The 22,399-nt window shown below is 47.1% G+C and overlaps 2 protein-coding genes across 18 annotated transcripts in view; one reads left to right on the top strand and one right to left on the bottom strand.

The window, feature by feature from the left end:
* The window catches only part of FKBP15 (FKBP prolyl isomerase family member 15), a 57,888-nt gene extending 55,776 nt beyond the window's left edge, over positions 1-2,112 (top strand). The window contains exon 29 of the transcript XR_016393620.1: positions 91-2,112. The gene's annotated coding sequence lies outside the window, so the exon portion shown is untranslated. The remainder of the gene's footprint in view (positions 1-90) is intronic.
* Positions 1,384-11,498, bottom strand: SLC31A2 (solute carrier family 31 member 2). Of its 17 annotated transcripts, XM_089913616.1 has the most exons (6): positions 9,930-11,126; positions 7,281-7,347; positions 5,661-5,854; positions 4,577-4,821; positions 4,165-4,354; positions 1,384-3,100 (listed from the first exon to the last, which is right to left on the bottom strand). In XM_089913616.1, the coding sequence occupies exons 3-6, from the start codon at positions 5,708-5,710 to the stop codon at positions 2,932-2,934; spliced, it is 654 nt and encodes a 217-aa protein (XP_089769742.1). In that variant the 5' UTR covers positions 5,711-5,854; positions 7,281-7,347; positions 9,930-11,126; the 3' UTR covers positions 1,384-2,931. The 17 variants fall into 17 exon arrangements, 16 of the variants coding, with proteins under 16 accessions (XP_089769742.1, XP_030617484.2, XP_030617482.2 ...); XM_030761624.2 differs by lacking the exons at positions 5,661-5,854; positions 9,930-11,126 and adding an exon at positions 11,164-11,179; XM_030761622.2 differs by lacking the exon at positions 5,661-5,854 and having other exon boundaries at positions 9,930-11,118.
* Positions 11,499-22,399: the final 10,901 nt, after the last annotated feature.

Genomic DNA, 22,399 nt, shown 5'->3' with positions numbered 1-22,399 from the left:
TTTACTTATTCCAGGATTTTCTAAAAACCATGCAGCCAGTCTTCAAAAAGTAGAATAATTTTTGTTTGTTTTTGTTTTTTTTTTTTGCAGTACGCGGGCCTCTCACCGCTATGGCCTCTCCCGTTGCGGAGCACAGGCTCCGGATGCGCAGGCTCAGCAACCATGGTTCACAGGCCCAGCCGCTCCGCGGCACGTGGGATCTTCCCGGACCGGGGCACGAACCCGTGTCCCCTGCATCAGCAGGCGGACTCTCAACCACTGCGCCACAAGGGAAGCCCAAAAAGTAGAATAATTTTAATAAAAATGTTCCCTGATTTAAAATGTTTATAAGATAGGAACCTGAATTCCACTCCATCTGACCTGACATCATCCTTTTTGATGACAGCTTTGAGTGTGTCTCCCATTTGTGGGCCTGGGAGGCAGTAAAAACTACCATTTACTAAACTTTGTTGTTCAACAAATAGGCATTGTTGTGGAGTACTTTACCCAGACTGTCTCACCCCCAGCAACCCTTGCAGGAGACACTGTTGTCCTTGTTTTATAGAGGAGAGACTGAGGCTTAGAGAGGTAAAGTAACCTGTCCAAAGTTACATAGCTAGTAAGCAGCAGAACAAGAATTCAAATCCTGGTCATTGGATTCCGGAGCCAGGGCTCTTGGCCACCCCAGCAGCATTCATCTTGGGTTGAGGGAGGAGGGCAGTGATGTTTGTCAGAAATACACACTCAGCCTCAACCCTCATCTGAGTTGATGAACAGACTCCAGGCCAGGCTGCCTGGCTCTGCATCCTAGCTCTGCCACTTATTAGCTGGGTGACTTTATTTAACTTCTGTGTGCCTAAGCTTCCTCATCTGTAAGACGAGGACAGAAATAGTTTCTACCTTATTGTGGGGATTAAATGAGTTCATATTGTAAAGTGCTTGGAACACTGCCTGGCACATAATACGCACTATATAGGTGTTTGTTAAATTAAAAAAAAACCAAGTAGAGAAAATACCACCTTTCGTGATTTGGCTCTGAAGAACGTTGACTGTGCCTGCTTAACTTGGCCATATAGTCCATTTCTCTAGAGCATAGATTTTTTTTTAAAAAGCCCTTCATGCTGTGAAAGCCTCAGATGCATTACCACATTTAAAGAGACTATCAGGGACTTCTGGTGGTGCAGCTGTTAAGACTCCGCCTGCCAACGCAGGGAACGTGGGTTTGAGCCCTGGTCCAGGAAGATCCCACATGTCGCAGAGCAACTAAGTGCGTGTGCAACTACTGAAGCCCGCATGCCTAGAGCCTGTGCTCTGCAACAAGAGAAGCCACCGCAACTAGAGAAAGCCAGCACACAGCAACAAAGACCCAACACAGCCAAAAATAAATAAATAATTTTATTTAAAAAAAAAAAAAAAAAAAAAAAAGAGACTCGAACTGAAGAGGTTGCTGGTCACCCACCTATGGAGAGTCTTATCTCAGCAGTGCCCGAGGGCAGGGGTGGAGCCTTAGCTGGTCAGGACACATAAGTGGATGCTGGAGCCTCCATCAGCAAGACAAGAAATCTTATACTTGTTGTGACGCTGAGCAGCTTTCTAACTCTGCTTATGTGGGGAGAATGCACTGACTGATCAATACTGAAGGCGTCACATGCTATACTTTGTTACAGCTATTTCTTACTGTAAATTTTTAAAAGTGGTTTTGATATATTTTCGCTTCTGCCCTCAGGGAGAGAAGGTGCTAATAATTGTGCTGACACGGGTGTTTATAGTCCATGTGACATTTTTCTCATAGCAGGTTCACCATCCATGTCTGTTACATGCACAAAAGAATGGTTTGTTGACTAGACTGGCATTGGGGGTGTCTGCCTGAGGGAATGGTGTTTCAGGGCTGGGTTTCGCTGAGCACAGAGTTGTCCTCTTAGCAGACAGACAGACTCAGTCTTCGGACAGCCCTACTGCCAGCACTACCAGCCCACTGGCCCCCCCTCAGCTCCTGCAGTTGTTATCAGGGTTACATGAGCTTGCTGTGTGAATGAGGAGAAACACAAAAACAGTCACAGACTATTTAAAAATATATATTTATTAAAATATATTTCTTTTTAAATTCTCAAAGCTTCAGACCATCTTTCATCTAGCCCACGAGGTACTTGAATGTAGACATTACAGTATACAGCAGTGATTTTCTCTCCCTGGGTCTGTTCTTTCCTTTTCTTGAAAGTGAAAAGGTTCACATATCTGAAGAGCCCCACCTAACTCTACTAGTGCAATGCTTTGGTTTGACTGCTTATTGCATCTTCAGTCAGTACCCCCTGTGGCTTACTCGGTATTTTAAATGGATGAGTCATATTTCCCTACCAGATCATTATGGGTGAGCAGTAAGTAATAAATAAAGAACATTTGAATTGAATATTATTCAGTGCAGTTCTTGGTTTTGCATAGAAGGAGGATCAGGATAAGAGGGGGGAATTAAGGCCATGAAGAGCTCCCTGACACCTAAAGCCATTAAAGTATCATCTTCCTGCAGGCAGTGCTGTCTGATGGGAGGAGCTCACTCTATTTGGAGGATAGGTCAAAGCCTTGCTGACAGTCCTGCTTTTCTGCCTTTAGTCTGCTGTCACTCCCCCCCCAAGAAAGGGAAACAGGTCCTCCAGATGCTGCCATCATCATGAAATCTGCCCCCCGGGTTCTGGTCTCTCCGTCCACCCTCTGGTCACAGCACCCTTCTTAAGGCACAGAAACACTATGCTTGGGCCCTCTGCAGCCTGGCTGAGGAGCTACAGTGGCCTCAACTCCAGGGAGCAAGTGCTGGCTTCAGCTGAAAGTTTCCAGGAGCTGGGGATGCCGTGAGAACAGCCAACAAAAGAAAAAGGAGACGTGGGGCTGGAAGTTCAATGTCTGGAAGGAGGGGCCCCAGCTCTCTCCAGCCCCCAGAGCCTGCACAGCTGTCACCAGCTAAGTCATGCTGAGAAGTGGATAGGCTAGGTAGTAGCCCACACCTGAGCCCAGGACCACGCCGAAGAAAATCCAGGTGTTGTAGGACATAACAGCCAGCATCATGAAGTAGCCGATGACCACCTGAGCGACATGAAGTAGAGACTGGCTGAAGTGACACAAGAACCACCTGGATAAAAAGGAGAGCCAAGTTAATGTTGGTAATGAGCTGGAAGCTAGGAGTTGGTGTCAGGGAGTAGAAAGAGCAACTGAGTTACAGGACTAGCTTATTTATAATTTGTATGCTCAACCCAGGAGAGATTTCTTTTTAAAGAGACATATCAGAAAACAGTGATTGAGAGGGGAAGAGGGACCTGTTTAAGGAGTTTAGGATAATCACTTCTCCACCACATTTAGCTCTGAGCTTCCTGGTATCCAGGGCAAAAAGGAAAAATGAGATGTAATCTGTCACATCTGACAAGGGATAATACAAAATCATCAGTAAGGCAGATTTTTTTTTTCCTGAATCTACTGTGAGACGCAGTATTACAATGGAAAGAGCATGGACTTTGTTGACAGATTAATTCCTAGCTCTGCCACTTACTAACTGTGGCTTAGCACAAATGTCTTAACCTATTTGAACTTAAATTTCCTCATCAGTAAAACAGGTAAGAAAATACGTCCCTTGCAGCAGGGTTGTGACTATTTGAGGCACTCATGTAAGAAACAGGCAGGCCCGTTAAGCACAGCTGGAGCTGCAGAGAGGGCAGAAGGGGGTTCCTAAGTGGCTGTCCTATCAGAACAGGAAGGGAAGAAAGGAGAGAGAGGCCACCCCCGCCTCCACCACCAAGCTGGATACGTTGCTGACAGCAATTCTTATTTGTGTGGGGACAGCCACAGGTCCCATCTTGGGTTTGGAAGCCTTAGTGACCTAAGGAAGCCTGCTGAGATTTGGGGGAGGGCTGGGTGGACACCCCTGTTGCTAGACTGAGGCCTGCACCAGAGTCCTGAAGATTGGAGCCTCCCACGTGGCTGTTCAGAGAGCTCCAGCCTGGGCATTAGGAGACCTGGGCTCTAGCTCACATCACTACTTACTAACCGTAAGCACTTCAGCAAGTCCTGGTCCTTCCCTGGGCCTCAATTTCCTTTCTGGGAAGTGGGGCTAAGTGTCCTGTGGGCCCAGGATAGCTCTCAGGGTGAATGTGAGGACTCTGCCTTCCCCCCTCCCAACCCCCGCCATCCCGAGCCTGTTACCTGAGGCGGGTTCTGCTGACTTGGGGGGAGTCTGAGCTTGAAGAATTCTGGTCTGTCTCTTCAATGAGCTGCTGGCTGGTGGAGATGGACAGGCTTGTCAGGGCCTGGTGGAGCAGCCTGGCTTTGCCAACCTTGATGCCTTCATACAACACAGCCAGGAGCAAGACGACCAATACCGAAAGGGCCACGCCTGTCAAAGGAGGCTGGGTTACAGAGGCCCAGCCAGGCAAGCACTGCTCCTCTTCTGGCAGCTTCTCCAGGGAACTGGCACAGGAGGCAAAAGGGTACCTCCCCCAGCCACTGTGAATCCATTCCTTCTCCCTCCCTCTCTCATCTTCTTCCCCACCCTTGCTGGGCTCAGAACTTCCTGTCGCTTTCCCCCTCCAGCCCTTTCTTGATGGGGGTGGCCTACTGGAGTGTGGCTTTGAGATCACGAAGGGAAGCTGCCCGGCAAAGCCGGGGCCGGGGCCGGCGGGGGGGGTGGGGGGTGCGCGGATCGGCGGGAGCATGGTGAGGGGCTTGGTGGGGGGAGAAGCCATCTGTGCCCCACTGCTCCAGCTGCGCCCCAGCAGGCAGCCCAAGTCTCTGTGCTGACTTCTTGTTAAGGAAGAAGCATGTATAGCAAGTTCCTGTTTACGTGTGCATATACAGAAAAGTCTGGAAGGAAGGAGATACAATGAAGGAGTCATAATTATCTCAGCAAATTAGGATACAGTTTTTTATTTTCTGTTCACCGAATTTCCCTAAGTTTCTACTGTGTACTACTTTTGTAATAGTGGGAAGAAACCAGCTATTTTACAGAAAACATTAAGTGCTTACTAGAACTGCTGTGTAAAATTAACTGCTAATTGCTACTTCTCTTTTACAAGTGGAGGGATACTAAGTGGTCCAGCTATAGTATTCTGGGGGGCCTCCAGGAGGAAGTCATCTGCAAAAGATGCAGGTTTTTGAAATATAAAATTACAGGTAATTGCATGCACATGGTACAAATTCAAACAGTACAAAAGGGTATACAGTGAAAAGTAAGTATTCTTCCCAGCCTAGTCTCCCAAAACTCCAATGCCCCTGTCTAAAGCGGCCTCTGTGTACATAGCTTTCCAGGGATACTCAATGTATATATAAACCTCTGTCTAAATGACAGCACCCTATCCGTGCATACTCTTCAGCACCTGACATTGTCATCCAACTGTACATCGTGCATGAGTTCCCCTTATTTCACACAGATCTCCCTTATTCTCTGGCTTCGTAACACCTGTGATAGATTAGATTTTCCAAAGATGGCTACCTCACTGTATCTCACCCCACATGTTCATCTTACAATGTCAACACTCCCGCCATCAAGTGCTGTGGTTGGTCCACGTTCCCTCCCCTTTAGCCTGAGAAGACCTCTGTGACTGCCTCAAGCAGTAAAGGTGGAAGTGATGTTCTCTGATTTCCAAGGCTAGGTCTTAAAAACTAGGCATGAGTTTTTGTGGGGGTTTTTTTGTTTTTTTTACCTTGTTCTCTTTCTTTTTTTCCCCCTACCTTTTTCTCTCGGGACACTCATTCACTCTTGGAACCTAGCCGCCCTGCCACAAGGACCTCAGCTAACAACACCTGCTGAGAGTCCCAGCTTACAACCAGCACCAATCAGTAGACATGAGAGTAAGTCTTCAAGATGACTCCAGTTCCAGCCACTGTCTGATTATACCTGCGTGAGAGACTTTGAGTGAGGCCTGCTTAGCTGAGCCCAGTCAACTCAGAACCTTGAGAAAGAATAAAATGGCTGCTGTTGTTTTAAGCCACTAGGTCTACCCCACAGTAGATTACTGGAGTGGTAACACATTGTAGGGAGGGCCATAGTTTATTTGATCAGTACCTGCAATGATGGACACTTGGGCTGCTTCCAGTCTATTTTTATTTATTTTATTTTTTTGAAGGTACTCAACAAAATGTATTGAATGAATAAATTAAGAACTAAGAATTGACACTTCCAAAACACTGCAGTCTTTAAAATTGTTTGAAATGGACCTCAGCTGTGTAGAACTGGATAATTCATAATCTTTGCCTTTGCCACTATCATCACTGATGTAAGAACAGCCCTCTTGTAGTCACTTGTATTTTACAATCTGCCTAGCAAGCTACAGTTAACAAAATCACATGTACTATTTCAAAATAACTTTTGAGAAACATGTATTATTTCTATTAACAGATGTAACAACAGACTTCAATGCACTAAGTAACTGAATAAAGCTACTCAGCTAGGAAATAACATATCCTACTCCGTTTCTAATGCCTGTGTTCCTTCTACTAATGTTACAATGCCTTTCATAGTCCATTCCCAGGTTTTAGAGATCCTGGTAGGTGGCTGATGTGTATTGAATATCGTGATCCATGCAATTTCCATCCATAGGTTGCCAGCAGAGATTATAAAACCAGAAAGTAAAAATGGCGACACGTGGAAGAACACAAATATGAATCGGGTCTAAAGGTATATAGGAGGAGAAAGTAGAAAGAGCTAGAAAGAGCTAGAAGGATTGGAGAGAATGGGCAAATGGGAGATGTGGGCTCCTAACAAGAGATAACTGGATCATGGGAGTGAAAGCTCTCATCTCACCAGTCTATTTTTTAAATGCAAGTACTTAAGTGGAAATATAAGTCCATCATGAATCAGTGCCCGACTCTGCCTTTTCAAGTTAAAGGAATACTCTTCTCATCTGAGGTCAACAGCTGCAGCAGCTGCTCTGGGCTTCTGCTCTGATGCTGGACAGTGAACCCTGTATAAGGGAGGTGCTAAGAGGTAACAAGAGGCTTTGATCTAGTTCTGGCTCTGATGCTTACTTACTCTGTGTGACCCTGGACGAGTCTTTTCCCCTCTCTGGGCTTCAGTCCCCTCCCCTGTAATAGAGGGGAAAGCTGCACCTCCTAGCCTCTCTCTGGGCCTTTGTGAGCATCAGTGAGATAACAGAGCCCTTTGCAATCTGAAGGGCAGTGGTTCCAAATGGAATTATAAATGCAAAGTTCCCGCTCAGTGTTTATGCAAGAGGAGTCAGGATTGCTAAAATGTCCACCGAGAATAACAATAACGAGAACCCAGGTTCCCACTGCCTGGAGGTACAAGGCTTCCCAATTCTTACCTGCAGGACTGTGGACACTCCAGAAATCAAAGAGAAGCACTACCTCATCTGAGAAGATGAAATGCATCTGAAAGAGAAGGGACTGCATCACAGGGGGCTTAGGGCAGTGGAAACTGTGTTTCCTAATGCTCTCCACCAACCTCTTGTAAAGGCCCAGGAAAATGAGGTCACTGGACTTAAGTGCTAGAAGGGCCATTAGGGGTCATCAGGGCCAAATGAGACCAGACAAGGCAGGGACTTGCCCAGGGTCACCCACCCACAGTGGGTCAGCAGTACAGCTATAGTTGAGCTGGCCGTGTTCCAGGTAGAAGTAAGGTGTTGGTGGGGAGTTGCCCATCCTCACTGGGCCAATTGGGTCACAGTGCTCTCAGGTCATGCTGAGATGACTCCCCTGTGCCCTCCAAAGCCAATGGGAGAAGCACTAGACTGAGGAATGACTACCTCTTCTTACCCCCTGGGCCCCAGCTGTTCTGCTCCAGCAGTGTTTATCATGAAAGGGCCCAGGGACAGCTGTCTTCAGTCTGTACCGCCCACCTGTTGGCTTGAAATTCACTAAACATTTGCTGAGCCCAATTGTGTGCCCAACATTATGGACAAAGGTTAATGTCTCTGCCCTTGATGAACGCACAGTCTTATAGAAAGAATGAAGGTAGAAGCAATGCGCGCACAGCATCTGTCTGAAGGCTCTTCTCGAAAAGCAGCTGGTCCACCCTGTGTTCAGGGTGGCATCAAGGGCTTTTCATATATTACCTCATTTCACCATAGTCTTCTGTGTGACAGGGCCAATTAGATCCAGCTTACAGGAAGGAAAATGGGGAACCAGGCTCTGAAAAGTTAAGTAATTTGCTGAAGGTCACAAAGCTAACAAGTTGGCAGAACTGGGATTCAAACTCAAGCCTAGTTAGATGCCGAAGCCCTATCCATCTATGCTGCCTCTCAATGACCAAGAAAGGAGAACAAGATGGGAACTGAATGGTGATTCTAAATGCCCGTACCAGGCTTAATGACTATGTTTGGCAAGGTTAAAGCCAGAGAGATCAATCAGTTCACCCTCTCAAGGAACAGAAGTTTCCCTCTTGTCACAACGTAAGACCTCAGCCAGCAGAAGCAGCTCTAGAAACACTGTCAGTGCTCACCCAGCTGAGGAGATCCTGGCTGAGTTGGGGTCAGTTGGTGGAAGCCTTTGCCTTCAAAGACAATGGCCAAATATTAGAATCCTCAAACGCCAGAGCTAGAAGTGTCCTCAGAAAGTTGTTTTTTTTTAAATTGAGATATAATTGACAAATAACATATTAGTTTCAGGTGTACAACATGATTCGATATATGTATATATTGCAAAATGATCACCACAAGAAGTCTAGTTAACATCCATCAAGACAGTTACAATTTTTCTTTCTTGTGATGAAAACTTTGAAGATCTACTCTCAGCAACTTTCAAATATACAGTATTATTAACTAGTCACCATGGTGTTACATTACATCTCCAGGACTTAATTATTTTCTCAGAGAATTTTTAGTCCCCTGGTTTTCACTTTTTTTCCACGGGACACCAGCAAATAAAATCTTCCTTGTAACTCCACTATATAAAACGCAGGGCTCTGGGTGAAGAGGGGAGAGACATGGGAGCTCTGCTGAAATTCAGTGTGGAAAACATTGATCTAGTCCAATTCTAGTCCCTTTCTAACCCCTTCTCATTTGCAGATGGGGAAAAGGAGTCCCAATAGGGGAATGGATTTGTCCGAGACCTCATAAGACGAAAATGGAAACCTAGGCAGTCTTTTAAAAGTCATGTTGAATAATTTTAAAATAAAAGTAGCTTTTTATCTCCCTAGTATGAAAGTGATACTGGCTCAATGTAGAAAGCTGAAACAATACCAAAAAGAAAGTAAAACTCATTTTGAGTCCTACTACCCAGGGACATCCTGTGTTAAGATTTCAAAGAGAATATCAGTTGAGGTGGCAAAATGTTCACAAAAGATTAATATGCAAAAACAAACGGGTACAAATAATCCTGTGAAATTCCATTTATACTGGAGGTGCGCTCATTCAATTTCAGAAGCCTCTGGCACCATCTCTGCAGGTGGGACGGAGGGAGGTGTGGCGCCTAAAGGCGCCTACCCCTTCTCTGAGTTCATGTGATAAAGCAGTTGGCATGACTGGAATGTCCCCTGTGGCTAATTAATCAGAGAGGTTCCATAACTGGGTTCCTTCTGTCATCCTTGGGCCTGAGCCAGCTATCTCTGGGGCCCCAGTTTTTGCAATAGATCTGAACACCCACCAAACAGTACAATTAATTCAATCAATAAGCATTGCTGTGCTGGGGCTGCAGGTGCTGGAGATACAGAAATGAGACAAGTCCTTGGCCCCCAAGGAGCTAGCATCTGTTAGGGGAGAGGGAGTGAACAGATATTACAACGGGGTGTATGTATTCAGCAAGGGAGAGAGGCACAGGGGAGCCAGCTGGGGTACTGGGGATGAAGACCCCTGGGGGACACCTAACCCATCCAGTGAGGCAGGTGGCTAGGACATCTTCTGAAGCAGGAGGCAGCTAGGGGAAGATGGACAGTCCAGTATTTCCAAGCTGAAAGTGTCCATACAGAGTGTCCACCCCACTGGGGAGTAAGGAGCCAGGGAGGGACAAAGACTCACCTCTCTTGCCTTTTCACAGCAGACAAAGATTCAAATCAGCACACCCTGACTTGGAGCTGCAGTTTTCAGTTAAACAGTCCCGTGGTCAGATATGCAAGGGGCGGGCCTCTCATCCTGTTTCACTGCTTAGGATAAGTCCGGGCCTCCAGTAGCTGAGTTATCTGCGCCTTGTTCAGGGCCCCACCCTGCTAGGGAGGGACTGTGGTGAAGAAGAGAGCAATCATGGGACTTGCTTTCTTCTTTATTTTCTCATTTCGGGTTACTTACGCTTTTGCCCTCAGTTATAACCCGAAGAGTTTAGGGGAAGATTAAGGTCGCTGTCCTGCCGCTGACTGGGGATTTTTTTTTTTTTTTTTTTTAATTTGGCCGCGCAGAGTGGCCTGTGGGATCTCAGTTTCCCGGCCAGGGACGGAACCCACGTCCTCCGCATTGGAAGCGCAGAGTCTCAACCACTGGACCACCAGGGAAGTCCCTGGGTAACTTTTCACATAAGCTCTTCCCATCCGTTTCCCCTTTTAGAGGACCGGCAGGAGGTGGGTGTGTGTGCGTTTGACTAAATGACGTGCACTGGCTTCCTGAATCTTCAATTCTACGACATTCTTCATGGGATGAAGAAAATTGCCTATATGATTTATTCAAAGACCAAAGAGGTTTGCAAGCTGTCATTCTCTCCAGCCCAGGTGAACTCTACCAAGAAAACTAGTTTATCTGAAACGCTATTTCTAACCCAAGTGTAGGGAAGATGGAAAGTAGCTGGCTCTGGTTTTTTTTTTCCCCAAAAGAATCAGACCACGAATTTGCCAAGACAGGGAACCGGCCCGGGGGTGTGTGCGCGCCCGGCCTCAGGCTGAAATGCTCCGGGCATTCCCTCTTCGTGGGAGCCTTCCCAGAATCTCTCCCAAGTCACTGCGCCCAGAGCTGGGGACCCTCAACTCCGTCTTCACCCACCGCGCCCCGACCCTCAGCTGCCCCACAGCTGCGCGTAATGACTGCTTGTCGAGCCGGACTGACTCCCAGCAGGAGGGATAAAAAGGAAACCCCAAAGACGCGGCCGGCTCTGCCTCTCGCGTGCCCCCAGCCCTGTTCCCGCGGTTGACAAGGCTGCCAACACACCCCCTCACCGGCCCTCGGCCAGGGGCGGCGGGCACCTCGGGATGCCAGAGGTCGGCTGCTCCTGGGACACCGCCCCAGCGCCCACCCCGCGTCCGCTCCTCTCGGCGGCGCCCGGACTCACCGCCATGGTGAGCAGGCTGAGCGGCCAGGCGCCGGGGCCGCGTCTGCTCGCTCCGGTCTCCGGGCTCCAAGTCCCGCCCGCAACCGCCGGGATCGCAGCAGAGGCCGCGCGGTCACGTGGTCGGGGCGAGGCGCGCGCGGGCGCCTGGGAGTTGTGGTCCCCACGGCGCGCCCCACTCAGCGCGTCCTCGGGCGCACCCACGTGCCGGACCCCCTGCCGAGCCCCAGGTCCCAAGCCAAGCGGGTCGCTGGGCCAGAGCCACCAGCACAGCGGACTCCCTCCTGCCTTCCGTTTGGCCCCTTTCTGTTTTGCACTTGACTTCGCAATTATCATAAAAAGATTTATTGCTTGTTATAATAAACCGTACGAAGCTTAACACATGTTGAGTTATATATTGAAGAGTCCATCCTATGGACTTAATAGAAACAAATTAGAAGTAAATTAAAGAAATTATGCCCTAGGCTTTTAATGTAGCCATTCTTCTTTTTTTTCTTTTCCAATCTGATAAGTGAAAAGCAATACACAGTTGTAAATTTAATTTGTATTGCTTTGATTACTAGGATGGGAAACTTTTTTCTTATTGGTATTTCTACTTTTCTGTATTGTTTGTCCATTTCACCCATCCAGTTTTTTGGGGGAAGTTTTATAGGGGATGAGGGACTTTTAACAGTATTTAATTTAAAATATATTTAGTATCCTAAATATATTTAGAAGAACTCTTTGCCAGTCCTTCTATGAGGAAAGTGGCTTCTTAGAGAAACCTTTCCAGAGACCTTGAACCTTACTAGCAGACCTTGAACCTGGAGTGTGACCTCAGCTCAAATCCTGAGCCAGCAAGAACTGGCTATGGGACCTCCAGCAAATGGCTTTATATTTTGAGCCTTGGTTTCCTGGTCAGTCAGTAAAATGGAAAGAATAGTAGAATCTATGTCATAGAGGTATCGTAAGGCTTAAATGAAGTCTTGTGTGTTAAATTATCAGCATAGAACCTGGCAGTGGGAGCTTGCTCAAAAAATGATAGCCATTGTCATCGTTAGCAGCAAATATTTCTGTTCTGTTGTAACTGAGTAGGACCCTATGGGGCCTTCCAGGGACAGACCCCTCCCAGCATGTCCTCTGCCTGCCTCTTCTTTGTAGAAAAGCTGTAGTCTCCTAAGCCTCCCCTGACTCAAGAATTAGTGATTGAAAGGGTGAACATGTAGTGACAAAAATAGCAGTTGGGCCAGGAGAAACAGGGAAGAATTTAAACAGTAAATCAGCCATGTGGCAGTCACAGAATCTTTTTAATTCCTCCCTGAAGTACCTAGATAACAGTATCTGATGCAAATTTCCTGAGTTGTTTTACCCCAACTAACAGAAGAAGTTGCCTACTAGATGATCATGAGCATGGAACCCCCAGACCCACTGGGGCCTGAGGATTAATAATGTTGACCCTGTGACACCAACCTGTTACCTCACCATCAACCAGTCAGAGAATTGTGCACCAGCTGATCACACACCCTGCGATGCCCCTCCCTCACCTTGCCTTTAAAAATGCTTCCCTGAAGCCCATCAGGGATTTTGGGTCTTTTGAGCATGAGTTGCCCTGTTCTTCTTGCTCGGCCCTGCAATAAACTTATGTCTGCTCCAAACGCCGACGTTTTGGTTTCTTTGGCCTCACTGTGCGTCAGGCGAACTTGGGTTCAACAACACTAAGAGAGGAAGCCACTTCAACGGTCAAGCCACTTGCTCAAGGTCACACAGCTTCTAAGGGCCTCAATCTGAAAGACAGTGAGGGTTGAGGGAAATCAGGGATTGGGGTAGCCTCGGGGAAAGAGTACAGGGCCAGCACTGTGAGGAGGTCTGGGAGGGAGGGCCGCTGCTGTCAGGGATGTGCTAGGCGCCATGGAGAAAGCAATGGGGAGAAGAGGTATTCTTGAAGCATCTGGACTCCAAGGGCTTGGTGATTTGGGTGTAATTTCTCACCTCTCTGGGTCTTACCTGGGCAACAGAAATAAGAAGACTTGACCTTCACACTGGCAGGCACCCATGCACTCCCCCACTCCCCCAACCCCCATCAAAGGATTTTCAACACAGCTTTATTCATTTACTATTTTTGTTGGCTTTGTTACAATCTGATGACCTTCACACTTTGTTCTCACTTCCTCGGGTGTGTTACGATTCTAACAGTCCCAAAGTTCTGAAGTGCCCCTTTTCTTTCTGAGCCACCAGAGACTCCCCTCCTCTGCCTCCCAGGCAGGGAACAGAATCCCAGCTCATAAGATAATACCACAGATGGCCAAGCCTTGGTCTATGGCAAGAGATTCTTTCCATATTCCGTACTTGACAACCTGTAGACTCCCCTCCCCACGAGGAGCAACAGAGTCTGCCCTTGTCTTTCCAGTGCACACCCAGAGCCCTGGGACAGAACAGAATCCCCAGCCAGAAAAGATGGTGCTGCCTCGGGTGCCACAGAGATCAGCCAGGGGCCCTTTAAATTGGGTGCTCAGCTCATGCGTGGTCAGTTGGTGGAGGGGAAATCCAACTAGTCATTTCTCCTTTTGAGGCTCAGTAGAGGAACTTGAGTTCTCATGAAAAGCCTACATGCACAAAATATTACTTCTGCAGAATATCTGACCTTGATGCACAGATAAGGCTGTGTGACCCCCCGTGGGCACCGCTCTCCCTCTCTGGGCCTCTCTGGAATGGATGACCTCTAACTGCCCCTTCACATGCTGATGATCTGCAGTTATAAGTGAGCTTGAGTCTGGGGTTGAACACTCTATGGCTAGGATTTTTGCATGTTTTCCATGTAGCTCCATCCAGCTAACCTCCCCCGTTCTTCCACAAACCTCTAGTATTTTATTTTACTTTGTTTTATTTTATTTTATTTTATTTTTTTGCGGGGTGGCTGTGCCATGTGGCATCCCTAGCTCCCCGACCAGGGATCGAACCCGCACCCCCTACATTGGAAGCGCGAAGCCCTAACCACTGGACCACCAGGGAAGTTCCAAACCTACTATTTTATATTTATGCTATGAGTAGCATAATGTATAATACATACATAATACATAACACAGCATTATGCATCTGGTGTGTGCGGCACAGGGAGAGTATGCACATCAGAGGTTGATCAGAGTGTAGAGACAGAGTGTGTGTGTGTGGGGGGGGGCATGGACTTTGTGAGGTTGGGAAAAGCAGGAGCCAGGCCACTGACAACCTGAAGGCCATGTGTAAAGTGAGGAACTTATTCTGGGACAGAGAATCACCAAAATGTTTGTTTTTTTAGAAGATGTTGGGGGTAGGAGTTTATTAATTAATTAATTAATTTTTGGCTGTGTTGGGTCTTCGTTTCTGTGCGAGGGCTTTCTCTAGTTGCGGCAAGTGGGGGCCACTCTTCATCGCGGTGCGCGGGCCTCTCACTATCGTGGCCTCTCTTATTGCGGAGCACAGGCTCCTGGCGCGCAGGCTCAGTAGTTGTGGCTCACGGGCCTAGTTGTTCTGCGGCATGTGAGATCGTCCCAGACCAGGGCTCGAACCCGTGTCCCCTGCATTAGCAGGCAGACTCTCAACCACTGCGCCACCAGGGAAGCCCACCAAAGTGTTTTTAATGTATGTTTTTCTCCCTGCAGTTTCCCTTTTCTTTCCCAAATGTCACTCTTAGTGAAGTCTACCCTGACCACCTGATTTAAAACTACAATCCTTCTTGTATCCTTCACCCTGCTTACTCTCCTTTGTTTTTTTTCCATGGTATGCATCACTGTGTAGCATCCTGTTTAATTTTGTTATTTATTCTTCCTTTCTCTGCACTCATAAGTTCAAGGAAAACAGAGATTTCTGTGTTTTTATTCAAGAAGGCACTCCCAGTCCCGTAAATAGTTCATGTCACAACACAGACTGTCCATTAACAATCATTGAATGAGTGAATGAACCCCAGCAGGCACACGTTCTGTGCTTCATTGCTTCAGAGGAAGGAAGTGGCAGAAACAGAGGCAGCCTCCATGAGAGTGTGGCAGGTTTGGGGCGGTTTGTGGGAGAAGTTAGAAAATAATTTGTGGAGCAGCATGAGGTAAAGCGGGGTTCCCTTCCCCAACCCACAGAATACCTCAGCCTAGAAGAGAGAGCCTGAAGCAAGGGGCCTCTGGATCACCAGGGGAAGGCCCTGGAGGGAATGGCGACAGACAGGACAGAGGGCCATGCCCCAGCTTGCGGAAGGAGCAACTGAGAGGTCAAGAGACCTTGCAGTCGGAACAATGATAGCAAACCCAAGTGTGACCCTGCCTCCCAAAATCATGGACCATGGGTAGAGAGACCACCGATCATACAAATTAACATACAACCTGTTTAGAGGGGGTTAAAAAAAGATGAGCGCTTCTTTAGGAAGCCCTGGTCTTGAGTTGTGAAGTCTTAGGAAAACTTAAACAGTGGACAGGCAGGTGGGAGACAGATCCCTGGAGGGCACCCTACTTTTCAGCCCTCTCCTTTGCTCATGTCTGGGCTGTGACTCCCTTTCACCGATCACCTCAGGCATTTAGATCAGCCTGATTCCTCCTGGGTAAACATGGAGCAAGTCCCCCTGCAATCACTTTCTCTCTGTTTGCAAAGGCTCTCGCTGTTAACCTGGATTCTTGCAGCAATCCAGGGGCCAAAAGGCCAGACGTGGCCACCCAGAGAGAGGATAGGACTTCCCAGGGCCTACAGTGAGTCAGTGGCAGACAAAAGCCCCCCCAGCTTGCACCTGGCCCAGCACTGTGTCCCACTGTGGAAGGCTGTGAGCAGCTGTTACAACCTCAGACTAGCATGTGCAGGATGCGGGATGAGACCTTCCCGCAACTACAGTGGGAAAAGCGGCCCCGGGGAGGTGCACACATTTTACCCAAATGTACCTAAGATGCTTCCCGAGATAACCCCAAACAGGGCCTTGAGATCCCATGCTTTACTTGCACGGTGTTTTTTTGTTTGTTTGTTTGTTTTTTTGAGGGTACTAAATCGTTTATTGATTACACATGATAATGGATGATACACAAGCTTCATACCCATCTATAACTTTGTCTGGTACCATAATTCAATTTAGATAGTTTGCATGGGATGTGCCAACAATCATATGAATAACAAAAGAATTCCATGACTTTGCTTGGGTGACCCTTTTAATGGTGAACTCCGGGTTACAGCACAGTAACTGTCAGTTCAACTACACCGAGGTTTCTGAAGACAATGGCTCCTCCATCCAAGCAGGTTGTAATAGAACCTGGAATCACCCTGAAGGAATTCGTAGTTCACACTGTTGGGGTAGTTTATCAAAATGGCCTCAGAGTCGACTAACTTTACGCAGCACATTAAAAAAAAAAGACACATTTATTCAGCGTCATGATCAGACTATTACGCTGAGCGATCAACAGCATGGGTGCAAAAAAAAAATCTACATTAAAACCCTTCGTTGGAATGCTTGGCTCTTTCCACAGAACAGAAACTAAAATAACCTGTTATACAATTAGTCACAAATACAGTCTCTGAGGGTTTTTTTTGCCCATGCACACGAGTACGGTCTAAAACATGTCTTCTTTGTAGCAGCTAGGCCCTGCCACCACTGTGCTTGGCTGAGTTCACAAATCTGTGTTCACAAACCTGTAGCTTCCCTGTCGCTTGTCTGGCTCTCCTCTCCTGCTAACCTTTGCAATTAAAACCTTCTGCCATTGCCATAGCTATTGCTGACACTGGAACCACCATAGCTACCTTGGTTTCATGGTTTGACAAAGTATTGGCCTCCACGACCGTAGGGGCCAGAACTTCGGCCTCCAAAGTTTCCTCCTTTCATGGGTCCAAAATTTGAAGATTGATTGCTGTAATTGCCAAAATGATTGTAGCTTCCGCCACCTCCAAAATTGCTTCCATCATTACCGAATCCATTATAGCCGTCCCCACTGCCACCATAGCCACCACCACGGTGGCTGCCACCAAAGCCACCTTGACCAATGAACCCACTTCCGTGACCACCACCAAAGTTTCCAGAACCACTTCAACCTCTTTGGCTGGATGAAGCACTAGCCATCTCTTGCTTAGATAGGGCTTTCCTTTCTTCACAGTTGTGACCATTCACTGTGTGGTATTTCTTTTTTTTTCTTTTGGCTGCATTGGGCCTTCGTTGCTGTGCGCAGGTTTTCTCTGGTTGCAACGAGCGGGGGCTACTCTTCGTTGTGGTGCACAGGCTTCTCATTGTGGTGGCTTCTCTTGTTGCAGAGCATGGGGTCTAGGTGCACGGGCTTCAGTAGTTGTGGCACACGGGCTCAATAGTTGTGGCTCACGGGCTCTAGAGCGCAGGCTCAGTAGTTGTAGCGCACAGGCTTAGTTGCTCCGCGGCATGTGGGATCCTCCCGGACCAGGGCTCGAACCCGTGTCCCCTGCATTGGCAGGCGGATTCTTAACCACTGCTCCAGCAGGGAAGTCCCAATGTGTTCATTCTTGAAGCCACGGTTGAGGAGGTAACGCCTCTAAGAATTCTTAGGCACAGGCTCTCTGCCCAACTTCACAGGGACCCTGGACTTGTCTTGATGGGCTCCTTTGACACCTCTATGAGGCTGTCCACTCCAACTGCCAAGGGCTCCCAGGCCCTGCACACCTGCCTCCTGCAGGAAGACTGAGGGGCCCCATCAAGTTGAAGTTAGCCCATGATGTCATGTCCCAACAGTGACTCAGAGGCAAATATAAAAATCAGATAATAAGCAGTTGGTACTTTATTTGTTTGCTCAGACATCTTGTACTGTTTGGTTTGGTATTGCAAAAGAAAGAACCACATGGAAGTTTACAGTTCAGGGAGATTTTTTGCTGTGAGTACACAGACATCCAGGCAGCTTTCCCAAACATGCCTGAATGTCCCCTTCTGAGAAATCACAAGTGGTTGGCAGGGAGAGGGTAGCAGAGCATTGTGGATGAGGGGCCGCCTGTACGTGGATCAGGACGTGGATGTGTGTATGGTGAGTGTGTGTATATGTCAGAGTACGCATGATTGAGCACGTGTGTAACTGTGCACGTGCATTGGGTAGATTTGTGATTCTGTACTTGTGAGTCAGTGTGAGTGGCAAGTCTCAGTTTGTATGAGCTAATGTGTGAGTTGAGAATGTGGGGAAATGTTGGACTGATGTGTGTGTGTGTGTGTGTGTGTGTGTGTGTGAACATGTAGGCACTTCAAATGATGGGGGAAAGGAGGAAGGGCTGGATGCTCACTGTTGGCCATGAGAAAGCCCACAGGAAGTAAACCTGGGACACGAATGCTGCAGGGTTGATGGGTCCCTGACTTGGAAAGCCCCAGGGCTGGCACTGCTTTCAGCTGGAGCCAGGGTTGATTACAATGTACCTCTCTAGATCCAAGGCCAGTCTGTCCAGGTTCCTACTCTCAGACCCGCATTTGAAAGCCTCCTCTTATTTTTTTGTGCCCTGAGACCCTTCCTCGATAGACTGTCTCCATCTGCAGGCCCCTGCCTCATTTGCAGAGGGGGAGATGGGGTTGTCACCTTCCAGAAAGCAGCCTAGAGCTGCTTCTGTATAAGTGGGTTGAGCACAAGAACCAGGCAAAGAGGTCACCTGGCCTGTCTCTCCAGTCACAGAGAGATACCTGGTTCTAGAAAACTATAATCAGAGCTCCAGGGAATTTGAAGGAGCAAGGATACGTCTTTTTCTTTCAGAAGGGTAAACAGTAAGGGATGTCCCCCCTGAACTGAGACTCAGGAGGCCTGACTCCAGACTGTGCTATTGCCCTAGTAACTCAGGAAAGTCATTTCCCTCCTCTGGGTGTCTGTAGGAATAAAGATAATCTACAACACAGAATCTCTAAATTTTCTTCTTTTCCAAGTGGTTAGCACATGGTATTTTAATGATCTGTAAACTTATCTGTCTCCCCCACTAGAACCTAATGGACTGTTCCTGTCCCCCTGACCCCCATTCATACGTTGAAGCCTTAGCCCCCAACGTGATGGTATTTGGAGATGGGGCCCTTGGGAGATAATTACGTTTAGATGAAGTCATGGGGTAAGGCCCCTATGATGGGATTAGTGTAATTATAAGAAGAGAAAGAGAGACCGGAGCTCTCTTGCACGCGCTCTCTCTGACTCTCTCTCTCTGTCTCTCTCTCTCTCTCTGCCATGTGAGGACACAGCTAGAAGGCAGCTGTCTGCAAACCAGGAAGAGGATTCTCACCAGGAACCAAATCTTCTGGCTTGATCTTGGACTTCCCAGTCTCCAGAACTGTGAGAAATAAAAGTCTGTGGTTAAGTCACCCAGTCTATGGTATTCTGTTATAGCAGCCCAAGCTGACTAACGCAAACGTGGAGTTTTCTTCAGTATTTCCAGGGCTTGCCTAAGTTTCTGGCATATATTTAAGGATGGCAATAGCAATAATGGAATCTAGAGTTATTGTACATTTCCTGTACCTGGTTCTATGCTGCCCACTTCACACAGATTATCTTTTCTAATCAGCACGATAACTGATGATGTGGATGCCATGATGGTCCCCATCTTTTCAGAGAGGCCAAACAGCTTGCTCAGGGCACCCAGTTGGTAAAGGGAAGACCACAAGCAGTCTGGTAAAGGGAAGACCACAAGCAGTCCAGAGGCCCCCTTCTTAGGCATAAACAAAATCACCTTCCTTAGGAGGCATATCACAGTGCTCAATAAATGAGGATTAAATATTGTTTGAGTTGGGCTTCCCTGGTGGCGCAGTGGTTGAGAGTCCGCCTGCCGATGCAGGGGACGCGGGTTCGTGCCCCGGTCCGGGAAAGATCCCTACATGCCGCGGAATGACTGGGCCCGTGAGCCATGGCCGCTGAGCCTGCGCATTCGGAGCCTGTGCTCCGCAACGGGAGAAGCCACAACAGTGAGAGGCCCGCGTACCGCAAAAGAAAACATATATATATTGTTTGAGTGAAAGAAGCTGTTCCCTGCAGCTGAATGCCCTCCCCTTCCCAGTCTGCCAAATCCCTTTTCAGGGCTCAGTTTCCCTGACTCATAATAAGGACATAGTACTGTCTTGTGGATACCTTTTTTTAAACAACTTTTGGTGCTTTTTCCTTATTCTTACCTTAGTGATCTCTGACTTATTTCCTATATGCCTTTGTGGGCTCCTCCAAGATGGACCTGTGTCTTACCTACTTCTCTATTCCCAATCCACTACCTAGATGTTTCTAGGCATATGGTAGGTGCTCAGTTGATACTGGGTTGACTGACTAGCAAAAAGCCAAGGATGATTTCTGAAAATTTCCCCAAAGTGACCACATAATTAACATATATAAAACCACTGACCTATGGAATCATACATGCAGAACAAAATGTGTAAGTAGAGTTATGGGGAAAACACATTTTTCCTAAAGCAACTCTCAGTCTTTCCTCAATTTTGGCTTTCAGAAATAATGCATAATTTAATAAGGTATTATTAATTTACTCAGTGAGGTATAATGTACACTTTGATGAGTTTTGACAAATATATACACCTGTAAAACCATCACCCTAAAGAAGATATAAACTTTTCCAACATCCTAAAAAGTTACTTTGTGTCCCTTTCTAGATAATTCTTCCCACCCCTTGCCCTCTACAAAAATTGTTCTGATTTTTATCACTATAGTTTAGTTTGTCTGTCCTAGAACATCATCTAAATGAATCATACAGTATATACTCTTTTTTATGTGGCTCTTTTCGTAAACCTAATGTCTCTGAGTTCATCCATGATGTTGTCTGTAGTTCATTCTTTTCATTGCTGAATAGTATTCACTGTGTGGATATATTATTTCCTGTCAATATAAATTTGGGTTGTACATGAACTATCATGTACAAGTGATTTTGTAGGCTTATGATTTCATTTTTCTTGGGTAAATACCCAGAAGTGGAATTGCTGTGTCAGGCTATTTTCTTAGGTACCCAGAGTCCTTTGTAATTGTTAGAAACAAATTATTTTTCAGAAATGTGGCCACTTAACATAGCACATCATCATCGTAAGGCCTGGAGATTTCCTGGAGCATGAATGCTTCGTGTTCCTTTAATTGGCACACGAGGCAGTATATTCAGGGCTCCGAGTAGCCACAGAAAAAAGAGAACAAAGAAAGAGTATGACCTGTTCACAGAACTGTATGAAGTTTCTCAGAGCACTTATGGTTTGAGCAGAGCAATGGAAGATGCTAAAATCACTTGGTCGTTGCAGACCTTTGGAGTAAAGACTTCGACAGGATTAAGAGGGACTCAGACCACATGTTGGGTATTGGCTAAGCCATGTCCTACCTGTGTGACCTTATACAAAGTTGCACAACTACCTCTGCATCTCAGTTTCTAGCTTGTAAAATGAGAGGAAAACCTTGCGAAACAAAGACAGACATTCTCTGCCCCCTGCACAGGAATGCTGTAAGGATGAGCTAAGATAAAATCTACCTGTCTCACCTTGATAAACTGTAAAGTGCTGTGCAATGTGAGATGGCACCATGTGGGGAGAAGCGGGAACACACACAGAGCTCGCTTTGTGCTCCGATGACTGGCACTTATTGCCAGGAGGACTCAGCTGCCCTTCTTTCAGGAGACTGCGGGCAAGGTCAGACACACAGTGACAGTAACTCTTTGTGAGTTGCCAGCTGGACCCGGATACCTCTCTCCATTGTGTTCATCTCTGCAATGGGGGACTGTCAGGCTCTTTATTCCTTTACACCTGCAGGAAAATCGTTCCCCAAATTGCAGCCACCTCCCCACCCTCCACACAGTATGTCTTCAACAATTTTGTCCCTCGCTGATCTTTATTACCCAACTTATTCTCGGTCCACCACTGCAGATGACCTAAGGTGACTATTTCATGGAAAGTCTGTCTGGGGTAGTTCTAGCCAAAGACCTCAGGAAGGGATCTTAACTGGAGATAAAAGGTGAATGCAGGCAACATCACATACCAGCTGTATTTATTGAGAACTTACCTCTGAGTGCTAAGTGCTCATAACCATTTTATGAGTTGGGCACTATTACTACCCTTAGTTTACAGATAAGGAGCATGAGGTAGGACTAGGAGTCTTAGAAACTGAGGATTCCATTGTTGTCACTACCAAGGCTGCTGCCAGGTCACATGATCTTGAGCCTGTCTTCCTACCAGTAAGATGACAGTGAGGACTACCTCCCTTTAATTTTAGACATCTTTTCCAGCATCAACATCCTGTGAGTCCGTGTCTGACTCTGGATGAGTCAAATAGCCCCTCTGAAACTGTTTTCTCATCTGTAGAATGGGCAGAACCATCATCACCTG

Source organism: Delphinapterus leucas, chromosome 6 (assembly GCF_059928025.1).
Source record: "Delphinapterus leucas isolate spDelLeu-1000000601 "Yukka" chromosome 6, BTC_Dleu_Yukka2, whole genome shotgun sequence".
Taxonomy (NCBI): Eukaryota; Metazoa; Chordata; class Mammalia; order Artiodactyla; family Monodontidae; genus Delphinapterus; species Delphinapterus leucas.
This window is presented reverse-complemented; position numbering and strand designations above follow the sequence as displayed.

Coding starts and splice junctions, on each gene's coding strand:
- SLC31A2 (XM_089913616.1), bottom strand. CDS start 5,710: ATGAGTGTCCCGAGAGAAAAAGGTAGGGGGAAAAAAAGAAAGAGAACA. Junction 4,355..4,576: donor GATCTCAAAGCCACACTCCA/GTAGGCCACCCC, acceptor CTCCTTTGACAG/GCGTGGCCCTTTCGGTATTG. Junction 3,101..4,164: donor GTCAGCAGAACCCGCCTCAG/GTAACAGGCTCG, acceptor CTTTTTATCCAG/GTGGTTCTTGTGTCACTTCA.